Genomic DNA, 14018 nt, shown 5'->3' on the forward strand with positions numbered 1-14018 from the left:
ACCACAAACGATCTCAAGTTCCTTGTCTCATTGATTCTCGCGGGTATGGGCTTGATTTTCATGCCAAAAGGAGGCTACGCAGGCGCAACCATTATGCCCCGGATAGTCGGCCGGGTAGGGCGGGGAAGGCGAGGGACTTATAGCTGCCACCAGCGCAATATGAGAGCTGCAGTTCTCTTTTTCTCATGTTAGAAGGAACTAGCCCTTTAGCGGTGTCGCAAACCTAGGAAAACTACATTCAAGGCTCGAAACAACATCCGGCATATGTCAACGTCGCAGCTAGTCCTGGCTCTTGTCTTGCCGATCGTGACGTACGTCATCTCCACCCTTGTCGTCATGTAAGCCAAACCCTATTAAGATGGGATTGCCCGAAAATGGGCTTATCAGTCAGCACGTAGGGCAATGATTCGCAAATTTGCTGTGTCTGTGCGATCCAGTCAACCCACGAGGGCACATTCGGACCGGTCAAGTGACCCATCTTTTCTTTATCATCTTCCGACATACCTGGGATTCAACACTCTACCTTTGCGGACCTTGACGGAGCTACAGCAGTGTCGGCAAGAACACCTGCTTAATGGCAAGACGAAACTTGATCACTGGTAAGTATGGACCCACCATCCAACCGAGGTATTAACAAGTATCTACAGTTCTGTAAGCCTAAAGGATGTGCAGCCCAATGATATAGTCTACGATCTGGAATGCTTGCATGTTTTTCACAAATTTTGTTTGGAAAGGTGGCATTTGACTTTCCTTTTACATGTCCTCTCTGCCATCGGCCTTTGGATCGCCGAAATAATGGGACCGAATGTGTATAGCAAGTATGCCATGTGAAAGGCGCTACGAACTAATCAGAGGAATGATCAACTTGTAAACCAAACACCGTCCTCAGATCCGCAAACGAGCTGTCCAACTGCACCAAGCTCAGAGATAAGAAAGACCTAGCACGCAAGAGTGCCCGAGAGACGATTGTAGATCAAGAGCTGCGAATGATTTGGTAGCTCATCCAAGAAAATTAGATGGCTAAAACTGACGGAAAATGTTACATAGTGAAGGAACGGAGATTGGGAACATCAACTTTATTCCAAGCAAGAAATTCAAGAATCAGGGAGAGAGCCGGAAGTCACACCAGACAGCCTGGCTAATGCGAGGCCAACAGAGGGAGCTCAGGTGGATGGTGGATGGAAGTGAGGATAATCTAAGAACCTGACCGACCATTCCATTGCATTGGAAATTTCACTCGGCCATTCACATAAAGCTGATATGTCCACTGGCAACTGTGGCGACGGGGAAAATGGAGGAAGAACTGGCGCATGGTAAGGACGGGATTGTATAGTTTCGAGTGGAGAATAATCGGTAGGCAGCAAATTAGAGGTGACATTATCTGATTGTGTTAGAGGTTGGTCAATGCAAGTTGACAGCTGATAATATAATACACGGTCGACAACAAAGTAGAACCTACCATCTTCCACTGATCGATGCATCCTCGAAAGTGATCCCAAAATGTCCGCTGCTTTCTGTGCCGCAGCCGAGTTGACACTGAGAGCTTCAAAAACCTTGAGACAGGTCTCTGCATCTTCTCGAAGACTTTGAGTCGAGGCTTTGCCATCCGTGGAATTGTTATCGTGGTAATAACTTTCCGCAACAAACAAAATGGAGCTCGCGCAGATCAAGCAGGATATCATTTGCCACCAAGGAAAATCATGAACCAAACTTTGTTCGTCTACTATGTTGTGCAGCAAATGCGCAGTCTGCTGAGCTTCATACACGCAATTCCACTCCGCTTCAGCAATTCGTTCTTTATGACGCAAAAGCAGGTTCATGAAGGACTGATTATTCATTTGTAGAAGTGGAAGACACAAGAAAGGCCGGTGTATGAGTGCACGCAGATGATGGTACTTCACAGCAAGCATATTACGCTAATGGTTTTCAGCAAATGCGATGCAATGAGGGATTGATAAATCAGGAGCCAAAAAAAGACATACCTGGCGTTTGAACGACAAAGACTTTTCGAAAGTGTGGCCCAGGTCAAAGCGCAGCTGCCGTGGCAGCCTCGTCTTCCACTTCAATAGATGTTGGTCAAGTGTTGAGGCACTTTCAAGCATCTGGTCTGGAGACAGGTCAACCTGAGATGGCCGGTATAGACCGTGGATGACCAAGCCGACAATGTGCGAGAATTGAATCACTTCAAGGAAATACGCCATCAGGCATCCGTGCCCTGAAGGACCACTTGAGCGGCAATCTTCGTCATGAGAGGAGATAAACGGCGACTCGTCCTTCAACGAGGGCAGCTCCACCTGAAATTCGGCTTCATGAATAGCCATGGGCCTGCCTAATTGAAGAGCGAGTAGTCGATCTAAGACATACATGGAATACCAAGTCCGTCGTCTGTGATCGCCATTCACCATCCAGGACTGATCAGAGCTAGGGGTTAAAGGAGACCCGACATGGAGTCCGATACTTTGCCCCATTCGAATCGCGAAACCCAACGTGTTCCAGCACCTAAATGAGGAAGTCTCAGCGCTCCCGAATGTTTACAAACAGAGAGGCCTTGGCCCGTTATCCTTACCGGTCCGTATGGCAAACGGCCAAAAGAAAAAAGCACTGCACTAGTAAAATCCAGACGCTGAGCAAGGAACAGTCTGCACTCAGCTCTCGTGAAAAGTAGAGACCCTGGTCATAATATCGCAAGTGATGTCGCTCGCAAGAGTGCTTCCCGTGTGGAAAAGAAGTATAATACGATCCGATAGCGAATATGAAATCTAAATCAGGTCAGCGAGTGACACGAGCCATCTTTTGGCAGAGAGGATAATAGGAATAAAGGAGAGGGGCCTAGGCTTTACTGAGAATTGCGAGCCAAGGGCGAAATTCTGGCTCTTGAACTTCCCCATTCCGAAAGCGCTCGAATGCGTCAAGCAGAATTGATCTGGAGAAAAAAGGATACGCAATGTGGATTGTCGACAAATAGACATCTAGAAATTGATCCGACTCTGCCTGTGACGGAAATAGCAATGGGTGCGTCAGAGCCGTCAAACTCTGTGAAACGTAGGTTTGGCTGTAATTCTGAGCAGACACATCCTTACCAGACTCATGCCCATGAACACAATGGTGTACGCTCTGAATGAAATGGATGTCGCTTGCCTTGCCTACATACGTCGTTGGAGAAGCCGCTGGGGTTCCAACTTGTGCGCTGATATTTGCACTGCTAGGCACCTGCTCAACCTCTCTCGGTTCCTGTGGCACGAGACTTCGAATATCCTGGAGGCTAAGATCCAGACCGGCCTGTTGGGAGCTATCCAATCTGGCGCGGATCTCTTCGATCAGTGCTTCGTACGATTTGACCGCTCTTGAGTACGCTGGCAGATGATCTTGCAAGACTAAAAGTTGCGACTGGCACTGCCGGCCATTGGCAAAGACGGAATTTGTGGCTGTTGCGCGAGTCCGGGGTGCTGGACGCTTCCTTCCGGACCAGCAACAGTTGAAACTATAGCCCTCGCACCTGGAACATACCGGTTGTCGTCCGTCACACTGTGGCAGTCCAAAGTTGGTTCGGCCATCGAATAGAAAGAGAAAGAACTGTAACAATCATACCTTGGCCTTCAACTCGCGGCATTTATCGCAGGCAATTCCGACTCGTTGGCGTTTCATTGTTATGGTCGTTTTAGAAGGACGGATCCATGAGTTCCGGGGTAGGAGGAGTTCAGTGGGACCCGGAACGGATAGCCGGTAATTAAATGGAATGGCTCGTCCGTCGGCTGATCGGATTATGTCATCGTGACGAGCTTGACTTTGGCCCGGCATTTCAGCCACCCATGGTCAGCCACCCATGGGGAATGAAACCGACATGAAAGCAATTATGTTGATAACTGTAATGCTGCGGCATAGCATTGCGAGTGAACAGGTCAGTGAATTGACTATCGATTCTTTGAACTGGACAGTGAATAGGCATCCATGAATGTTGACAATACGTACGAACGGGCCGCCCGAGCCGGTGGATAAAAATTTCATTTCATTTCTAATCGATCCTCTTCGGGTCACATTCCTGCATTTCGAATATTGCTGGTTTTCTTAATCGTTCACCTATGCCGTTCTTTGCACCAAATGTCACCTTCGACAAATTCTTGCAATCACAGCCGCGCCCGATCGCAGGGCGACGATTCTAGCTCCACTATTTCGCCTCGCCACGATGACGCGGCACCATCACCGACAGCGCAGTCTTCGGCATCTGAGACTAACTTGAATGAAGTCGCCGCCCCGCGTCCCGTCTATGACCCGTCTGAAAAACCAGTCCAACGCAAAGAATACCTAGAAAACCGCAGTACAGAAGACTCAGAGTCAACCGTCCAGGAACTGAAGACAGAGCCGGCTCAGGTTGATAACAACGGCGTCCAGGCTTCTGGTGCCAGCTTGGGAACTAAAACCGAGAGTCCAGCTGGTCATTGGCTATCTAAGGTAGCCAGGACTACATGCATTGTGGGGTACCTGATTCTGTTCTCATTTATTGGCACGCTTCTCCGAATCGCCATAGAATGCCTGACATTTTACCCTGGGTCGCCGGTGAACACAAGCGTTCTCTGGGCCAATGTCGGAGGCAGCTTTATCATGGGGTTTTTGAGCGAAGATCAGGAGATATTTAGATTTGAAGAGGTTGTGGCTAAAATCCCGGAAGAGGAGAGGCAAGACGGCACGCGGAGGGCTGCACATTTGAAGGCACACAAGAAAACGATACCGCTCTACATCGGGTTAACGACGGGTTTTTGCGGGAGTCTAACATCCTTCTCCACCTTCATTCGAGATGTATATCTGGCATTAGCCGACCGACTTCCCGTGCCGATCGGCCATTATGCAGATATCTCCTTGTTTGCTTCGGCTCCGGCTGTGGCCAGAACTCCGAATGGTGGTTTTAGTTTTATGGCTCTAGTTGCTGTGCTGTTTACAGAAATTGGTCTGTCTCTGGCAGGCCTTTTTCTCGGGGCACACCTCGCGATTGGCGTATCTCCTTGGACACCAAGCCTTCCCCAGCACTGGCTGCGCAAAGTACTAGATCCCGCCGCAGTTATCTTCGCATGCCTTTCATGGGTTGCAGTGATTCTCTTGGTGATTTTATTGCCGGAAAATTCACAACAGAGCACTCTATGGAGCGCAGAGTTATGGAGAGGGCCGGTCTTATTTGCTCTAGTCTTCGCTCCGGTCGGGTGCCTAGCCCGATTTTTCATTTCCCTCAAACTCAACAGCCGAATCCGGTCTTTTCCTCTTGGAACCTTTACAGTGAATGTGTGTGGCACAATGTTACTGGGAATGGCATACTCAATTCAGCATGCCCCGATCGGAGGATCTAGTCTTGGCGGTGGCAGCGTCATTGGTTGCCAGGTCTTACAAGGGATCATGGACGGATTCTGCGGATGTCTCACAACTGTCAGCACGTGGGTGCTAGAACTTTCGGATCTCCGCAGACGTCACGCGTATTTGTACGGCGGTATAAGTGTTATGATCGCCCTTTGTGCGCTAGTGGTCGAAATCGGGAGCTTACAGTGGACTCGCGGTCTGGTAACTCCATCGTGCTTCCGTTGAATTCCTCGCTGGCAATATGGGACTGGAAGTGACAGAAGTGCGGCGTTCTCAATGAGGGGCCAACGCCAAGCCAGTGCTAGATGATCTTTTGGGTTACACTGTGAGAGATGGTGGATTGACACCCATGGTCGCTACCTTAGCTGATTATTTTTCGTTTGTTGTCTATTACGCATAGGCTAGCTTTATAGTCCGAAATCATTGTTTCATGCGAGACTTGCATCTTCAGCCGGATGCCGATCCGAGGGACATTGGTTGGTAAACGTTTGCATTAAATGAGCATATCGATTTATTGGCATGAAAAGTAACGCATCATCGACCGCATTCCTTGTGGTAAACTAAAACTCATGAAGCCAGACTCAGGAGATAACATTAGTTGGATTACTTCCCCCTCCACCCGCTTTTTTAAGAATAGCCAAGGCTACGAGTTTACAGGAAATCGTTCCATTTGGCACCTTTTCCACCTCAACTCGGTGTATGCGTCTTGGTTTGCTGGCAGGACCTTTCTCATTTAAATGCAATCAAAGGAGGAATACCAATGCATTTACTAGGGCGCAGTTGATCGATGAGGTTTCTGATTCGACTCCTATTCCAAGAATAAAATGATCCAGTCCATTCAATCATTCGAAGGGATGGACCAGACTTTGCAAAAGCGGTATTTTTATCAATCATCCGGCGCTGCTCGCGTATGCTCGGGCAATTATGCCATCTCAGGAATCGTGTATAGTTTATATTGGAGCCCTCGGATTTTGCACTCCTCGTACTTGGGAAACTGGCAATGGAAGCTCTCACAAATACAACACCATGGGTGGCCAAGTTTTATTCGGTGATACCAAATAAAGAGCATTTCTTGATCATCACTGGGTCCCCCAGTCGGCTCAAAATCGGTTTCAAAATGGTCAGTGTGCTCTGTCAACGGCCACATCACGCGTCTATTCAAGCTGTTGCAGCTGTCATGTCCTGTTAGTTGAGAGTAGGATCCCCAGGTACGTATTTTACGGGTTGTGGATTGTCGGGGTGGACAAAAACGACACTGGGAAACATGGAGGTGAGCCTTGTCGAATGCCGTCGACAAGGCTCACATTTCTCGGACTGCATATTGACCTTCCATTGATACTCGACCAGCCCTGCTCTCTTATGTCCCTTATTCGACCTGGCGTGAGTAGGTTATACAAGAGGTTGCTAAGAGGAGATCAAAGCCTTCTCAAAATTGTCTTCTTGGTACCACTTTGCAGCAAGGGTAAGATGCCGTAGTAGTGAATTTTACATTTGAAACCTGTGAGAAGGGATATAAGGGAACACGAGAATGTGGAGATGATCTACAAGAGAACTACTTGTTTAAGAGACGTCACATCTGTATCATTGGCGACGAGGAGCTTGGAAATTCTTAATCGGTGAGCAGATCAATGCGGACGGATACATGATTTCTCAAAATTTTGGGATGGTATGACACCCCCCAACGAGCTGATCGCACCACCGAAGTGCAATGGCTCTTATGCTATAGCTTTCTAATTCATATTGAGGTATGGTCAAATTTGAATTTTCTCTATCCAATCAGATTCCGCTACATTCTGCGACATAGATAAATTCTTCGGGTCTTTCCCCGTCTTTTTTTGCAACATCCCTTCTCTGACCCGGGTACTACTGAACATGGAACTGTTGATTTTCTGTGTCACCTGTATTCTACCGAATCATCGCTCCTCTCCCTTCACTTGTTTCCATTATATCCCTGGAAAGAGGGGATTCTATCCAGGATGCTCGATTACAATGTTTATCATATGTTTTCATGTATTGTAAAGAAAAAGATAGGCAAGGAGGTCGACGATCCAGCTGATTTAGTCAGTGCTATGGCTTTAAGTACTATTTGGAAAAGACAGACGCTGCACTCTCCTCTTGTCATAATCATATAAAACCTACTTTGCAAACGACCAGCTTAGTCAGTCACAAGCCGCTAAGTTTGTAAACTAGACTTGGTCTCAGAGGATCGTCGTTAACATTAATTCAGCCACCAATCTAAGTATAAATTTATTTTAAATAGGTCTATAAAAAGAATGAAACTTTCCGAAGATGAATTGTGGCATAGTTAAGGCCTAAATTTGGGGTTAGCATTGAACCCTGTCACCACGCTACAGCTAACATTTGAAAGAAACAGGCGTTCCTCTCCACTTGTTACTATACTCGGACCAAATTTAGATACCATGACAATTAATGTAACTTTCTTGTTATCTTTAGGACTCTTTCCCTCATCTACCTTCGATTTCCTGCCATCGATAGTTCAAAAATGCAGGAAATATAGTATGTGCGAGTATGTGGCGAGATCTCTCCACTGTTGAGTTCATTATACATGGAGGAGGGGGAAGGATCCAGCTCATAGTTGAGAATTGATCCCATTCACCATCTGTGACAATAACTTCCCGTGAAGAGCCTAGGGAAAGGTATGTCAAGGCTAAATGTCGCCAAAGGATCCGTAACTCTTGAACCTCAGGGCGCTGTACGGAGTGACGAGTGATAGGACCAAGTTGAATGAAAACTGCGTAATAGCTTTCTTTATAGCCCTCAGCCTCTTGTAAGAAGTCCAAAATCTCTACGCAACGATTCTGTTGCATGAATGTGCGAAGATTTTCAAGAGAATATGAACCAGGGACTGATCTGTGGAGGACGTCGCTCAAGGTCGGGAAATCCGGCAGCTCATGATCGGACATTTTGAATCACCTGAAGTTTCGTGATGGAAAGACGACAACTTGAAACGTTAAATAAAGCAGACTGTTTCCGACCATGCTTGAGCTTTTATGTCTGCTTCGCCAAGAAACAGAAAATGAATGCTTTTCAATGCCACAAGCATAATAAATGACGTGTTGATGTTGCCCTCTTTTGCGATTTGTTTATCGGATACCCAAGGGAAATCAGATTTATAGTTTCTTTCCCTGTGAAATACCTTCTACGCAGGTTCTTTCAGCCATATGCGGCTCCTATAAACCAGAAGCTCAGTAAGAGTATTGGATGGGGTCTAAGTTTGGGTAGAACGTTGCACCTTGTTTCGATCATGCGTGGACTAGATTCTTGCACATATCCGTGGTTGAGCTTATAAGCCCGAACTGAGAATGGTTGGCGGGAACGGCAAGACCGGCAAGCGGAGTTTCAGGTATTTCTTCGCTTCTCCATCTTCGAAAATTTTGGTTCTATTGCATGGGAGCATTTCGCCGCACAATTTCGTCGGATCGCATGGGAATATAATTCAGAGTGCGTCGTGCACGTTCAAATGTTCTCTTCACTCAAACGTGGCAAAATCCGGTATCTACAATGGCAGGTCAATCAGCTCTGACGAAGATTAAGCCACACAAGAAGGAGAGTGAAATAGTCAAGAATAGGTTAATATCAAAGCAGCTCAGCTACTCGAAGGCTCTCATGGAAGATTGATGTATTTTTTTTGCGAGATCCCCCAGGGTTTTAGCGAATGAAAAAAAAGTCTTCTCGTGAAATGTTCATGTACTCTCAAAATTGATTGGGAGTTATGTCGGTTTTCGAGTGATTGTTATTGTCACGTGCTCATGTGCTGTCATACGGACTCATGCCTCTTACCCCGTACATCAGGTAGGTAGGTACGTTCAGGAGGGTGAAAGATATCATTCCAGTGAGCTTGCTTTGAACAGTTAAAAGCGCCAGAACGTGCATTGATCTCAGCACATGAAGAACATCAAGGCGTTGGTTCAAAGCCCTCACAACGGTAAATCTAGTCCTGGGGTAAAATGATTGGTGATGGTTTGATGCTCAGAAAGCAGTGACATTGCCTGAACTTTTGGGCGGTAACTTCTAGGCCGCGCCCGCTAAACGGCAAAGACGTCAGCGACCATATAACCAAACTGGCGTTCCAGTTCTGATGGAAAGCTTACTCAAACAAAAACCGCAACTTTCAAAAGTAAGCTTTACTCGGAACACACGGAAACCCCGGAAAGAGAAATACCGTAAGCGGTTGAATCTGGTGACGCATTTTCGGTCTAGCCGTTGAGGCCTACTATATTGCCCCGAAAAAAGGGAAGTCTCGCTGGAAATGACGGCCCAGGTTCTATAAGAGGGTTACTGCCACGGTGCCACCAGAGCGCCAAATTAATGAAAGTCAGCAGCCCCACAGCTATATTGTTTGGTCCGTTTTATGCTGATTTGGAGAAAAAAAAAAGGCTAATCCTTGTGCTTCCACTCTTGACGAAAGTTTCCATCAAAACGGACGCCTACCGACCGGGTATCCCTGGACACGTGATAGCAAAAATTTCCATTTTTCAACTAAATCCTGCACTATCGCCCCTGCCGGCGCGGGAATTGCCGATAAGTTCTAAGGAGCAAGGGATTTCACGTTTGCGGTCTGTCTCTTCTTCCCATACAAGTCATTATGTTACCAAGAAAACCTCAACCCCCCTATGCATTCGAAAGCCCTGGCTCGATGTCCAAGTCGGCTACAGACAGCCGAGACCAAAATATGAGGAAGCCATAGCAATTAAATCGAATCATTCGCATGAAAGAAGCCCCATCTATGCTTCAACCTATCTCCGTTTCTTTCAGCTGGTTGGACTCGGTTATTTTCCAGAACAAAGACACCAAACCCCCTATCGTACTTCGAGGCCAGCTTCAACTTGATGTACCCACATTATTTTATATTTCTCGTTTTTCGATAAGTCTAAGAGGCATATTGCAGAAGCAACATCGTAAGTGTGAGTGAACAGGAGACGGGAGTTTTGAGATGGCTTGGTGTTGATCATTTGACTGATTGCCATAGGGCATTCTCAAAAAAAGGTCATTGTTGATGAAACATGGGAAATGAGTTTCCCAGGCTGTTTCACTCACAGTCAGTGTGTGAATAAAGAAAAGGCCGCTCTTATCAAACGGCATTCGCCAAATGAACGGCTTTTACTAGAGGGACTAGGGTTGAAGACGGAACCTTCCCTCATTTCCCTCGGTTTGTATCTGCTTGATTTCGAGCTTTTCTTGGGGAGGTCTCTTCCTGAGACCCTTCACATTGCACGCAAACAAACGTCTTATTTCTTGAAGGCTTTGATTGAGCCACGCAAGGGTACCGGATGCAGCGTCGAGAAGAGCAGAGGGATCACAATAGTCAACTCTCCGAATCCTTGGTTACTAGGTAGCATGGATCCAACACGTGTTACGGGGCGGAATGCGAGTGAAATTTGCCTCCAAGTCTTCATAGGTTCGAGGTCAGCGCCACTGGACGGATATGTGGCCCTCAATCTAGACATCACTTCAACGGTCGAAATGGAACTCCTTGAAGTAAAAGTGAGTCTGGTTGAAATTATTTACCTTCTAAAGAATGCCGGATCAACTTCCATTGCGGATGAGAGCAGGCAATTGCTTTTTGACCGGACGGGGCCACCTTCCAAATTTCCCATAACAACCGGCAAAGTTGACCGTCCGACTGAGGACTTACTGCAACATTCCCTGAGGGCAGCGAATGAGACTGGGAGAGGAATGGAATTTCAGAGGAACGCGAGCCCTTTCGATCGACTCATCGACAATCCACATGAATGGTATAAAGTACTAGAGTTTTCTATTCGCATGCCGTCATGTGGAGTCCATAATCACAGTCATCACAATGCGCCCATGCACTTCGATGTACGCAACGAAGATTTGGAGATAAAACATCGAATGGAGGTAAGTTTTTTTCAGATCCTTTCCGCATGTCATTTCCCGGGCTAAAGTAAATCAGTTCAGGATTAAATGCACTCTATGCTCTGAATGCGGCCGCAGGTATCATAGGACCTTGGTCGATGAAGTCCCATTTTTATTGAGATCTTGCCATTTGAATGACTCCAATATTCTGGTTCCTCCATATCATTTAAACTGATCTGATTAGAATGAATGATAGGATGGAAATGTCATATTGCACATTCATGTTGACCGGGTCTGATTCACTGCAGTGGGCCTCGTCTACCACTGCTATGTGACTGAGGGTCAGAAGAATTCATTATTTTAATTCTGTTAGCGTATGAACCTGAAGCTTTCCCGTACAAGAGATATTTACTAACGCAATAGTATCATGCTACCAGGTGTTGACTCTTGGTGATGATCAGTCATGGACCATGGAATCTTGCCATTGGGGAGGGGAATATAACTGCAAATATTTTCTTGAAGCTACGATAGTCTCACTTCGTGCAAAATGAAGCGGCGATCGGGGTGAAAATCCGAATATCTTGGCGGTCAAGTTGTTGTGTGAACTGACATGATATTATTACCCTCGTAATGATATTCTTTGAAGTGGTTAATGCCACGACCTTTTGATCCTCAGCCTAACTGTTCAAAAAAATCACGTAGTTCCCCCCGGCATTATTATCCCAAAATTCTTCCTCAAGCACCCGGTAGGATGCGCAAATTTGTAATCTACCATCAGTTTCCAATGGTAGACTTTCCTCGTCAATTATGAAACCGAAGATATCAGATACAATTTGATCCTTCAAATATAGTGACTGATAATATCGCGCAGCAACATCTGATACCGTTTTCCAATCATCAAAGGTGAAGCGGACGCTGACACATTTCTGAAAAGCAAGATTTAGAACCGCGATTGTTCCCCTAATCTTGCAACCAGTGGACAGCAGCTGCAAATTCTGAATTTGAATGGGCTGCCATGAAGACGGTGGACTCAATATCGAGTTCAGGGTACAATAAGGGTATTCCCAACTAAGCTGGAAATTGCGAAAGCTTGCGAACCCAGCATTCGCCGCGATACTGACATCTGAACGCAATTTCGATTCCAAAGATGCCGGTGCATCAACGGGTGAAAAAAAGCACATTTGCTGAGATCGACAATCGAAATGCACCTTCTTTGGTCCTTCAATGTCTTGTTTCATAGTGCGTTGCGACTGACTCGGTTTAATTTTTAGTGCAGATTTGCGGCGTGGAGTGGTCCAAACCCTCGCCGAGGTAGGCGAAGGGTCAAGGGGTGGTTTTCTAGCAGGTGACTCGTCATCAAGATGAGATAGTATGTTGTTGGAAAATTCGGCTTTGCAACCAATAAAACCACTCAGGTCCGGGCTTCTGAATGATGCAGTGGCTGCCATTTGTCATGCAGAGTAATGATCCCGAGCACCCGCCGCATATGCAGAATCGGCGAGTTGAGATGCGAAAAAGAGAATGGATATCTGGCTTTTTTTTGGAGGGGCTGTTGGAAAATTTAGAAATATACATGAGTAGCGATGGCCATAATTGGATGCTCGTCGACTACCCTTCTTTCTTCTATGATGTGGACAAATGATAATTCCTTCCCACCGCCGGACCGAGCGTTCCGGAATCAATCAATATTCGGAAAGCGAATACGAAGGTTTCTTTGACGAAGCAAATTCACAAATAAGTTCAACAAGCTGGCTGCCATAAAGTGACTGTAGGGATGGCTTCATACATCTAGTATCTGATTGAGGTTAAAGACCGATTTCCTCAGCGGTAGTTGCGACAGTGGAATTTGGCCGAGCCTACTCAATGCATGACATGCCTCCCTTGGACCCTTGATTCGCCCTTGGCCTTCTGGTGGACCTATATTACTAGCGGATTACCTTTCTTAGCTGCCTCGATCAGATCAGAACTGCTTGAAAACGCTATTTAATTTAAGAACAAATGGAGTTTCACATTTCCATAACTAGATGAGTGTGATTCCGCTCCCATTCCTGCATGATTCTGCCTGATTGGTTTCGCACGAAAACGACAGCGCTAGATAAAAGTGCAGATTTATCATCAGGGCACGATTCTTATTGGAATCCACTATACATCTTGTTATGCGAGGTGAAAACCCCAAGATGGATATAATGGAACATCTTGACACTGGAAACTAAACGGGGGGCTGGGGTACAGGTCGACAGTTCTAGTTTGGATGAAAATAGAGCTGCTGAATCTTACAAAGTCTTGAAATGGATTCACCGAGCGCACGTGAACTAGATCTTGAAGCGAATGTGCACATTGTTAGGAATAAACGATTGGGGTTCAAGTTCAACTGGAGGATTTCAGCAGTCTTGTCGACAGCTGGCATTTAGCGACCCATTCTATATGAAAGCGCTACAGTATGGTCTGGTCAGTGCAGATACTGAAATTCTCAGCTACATCCCAACTTTGCCGCTCCAGTCAAAATCGGTGAGCAATGATGAAACAAGGCGCAGATCTGGCCTGCACCCATGAGTTACAATGGACGATGTCATCTCAATGTCAGAGTCTCTCCACACCGGCCCGCCCGTGCCGGGCTCGCTGCCTTTGACCATTCCGAAACTGCCGAGAAATGGAAGTCCTGGTAATCAACGTTAGCGCTCAGAGAACATATTTGCGGGCAAACGAGCAAAGTCGAATGTCCATAATATCCGTTTGCCAGTGGAATGGATCACTATCAAGCGTTTTGCCACTGTGCTGCCAACGGGAGTGACGGTGCTGGGTGGGGCTGACAATCCACGTTATTCAAACATCTTTGC

General features: G+C 46.5%; 3 protein-coding genes across 3 annotated transcripts; 1 reads left to right on the plus strand and 2 right to left on the minus strand.

The window, feature by feature from the left end:
- Positions 1 to 1401: 1401 nt before the first annotated feature.
- N7503_006465 (fungal specific transcription factor domain-containing protein) lies at positions 1402 to 2321 on the minus strand (the record flags this gene model as incomplete). Its single annotated transcript, XM_057066012.1, has 3 exons — positions 1402 to 1418; positions 1460 to 1826; positions 1983 to 2321. 3 exons carry the CDS (start codon positions 2319 to 2321, stop codon positions 1402 to 1404), a joined length of 723 nt encoding a protein of 240 aa, XP_056921481.1.
- Positions 2322 to 2829: 508 nt separating this feature from the next.
- Positions 2830 to 3554, minus strand: N7503_006466 (fungal specific transcription factor domain-containing protein; the record flags this gene model as incomplete). Its single annotated transcript, XM_057066013.1, has 2 exons — positions 2830 to 3457; positions 3508 to 3554. The coding sequence occupies 2 exons, from the start codon at positions 3552 to 3554 to the stop codon at positions 2830 to 2832; spliced, it is 675 nt and encodes a 224-aa protein (XP_056921482.1).
- Positions 3555 to 4098: 544 nt separating this feature from the next.
- N7503_006467 (FluC/FEX family fluoride channel) lies at positions 4099 to 5568 on the plus strand (the record flags this gene model as incomplete). The annotated part of the gene is made up of 1 exon (XM_057066014.1): positions 4099 to 5568. The coding sequence occupies one exon, from the start codon at positions 4099 to 4101 to the stop codon at positions 5566 to 5568; it is 1470 nt and encodes a 489-aa protein (XP_056921483.1).
- Positions 5569 to 14018: the final 8450 nt, after the last annotated feature.

Source organism: Penicillium pulvis (genome assembly GCF_028828015.1).
Source record: "Penicillium pulvis strain IBT 33274 chromosome Unknown contig_3_segment0_segment0, whole genome shotgun sequence".
Classification (NCBI taxonomy): domain Eukaryota; kingdom Fungi; phylum Ascomycota; class Eurotiomycetes; order Eurotiales; family Aspergillaceae; genus Penicillium; species Penicillium pulvis.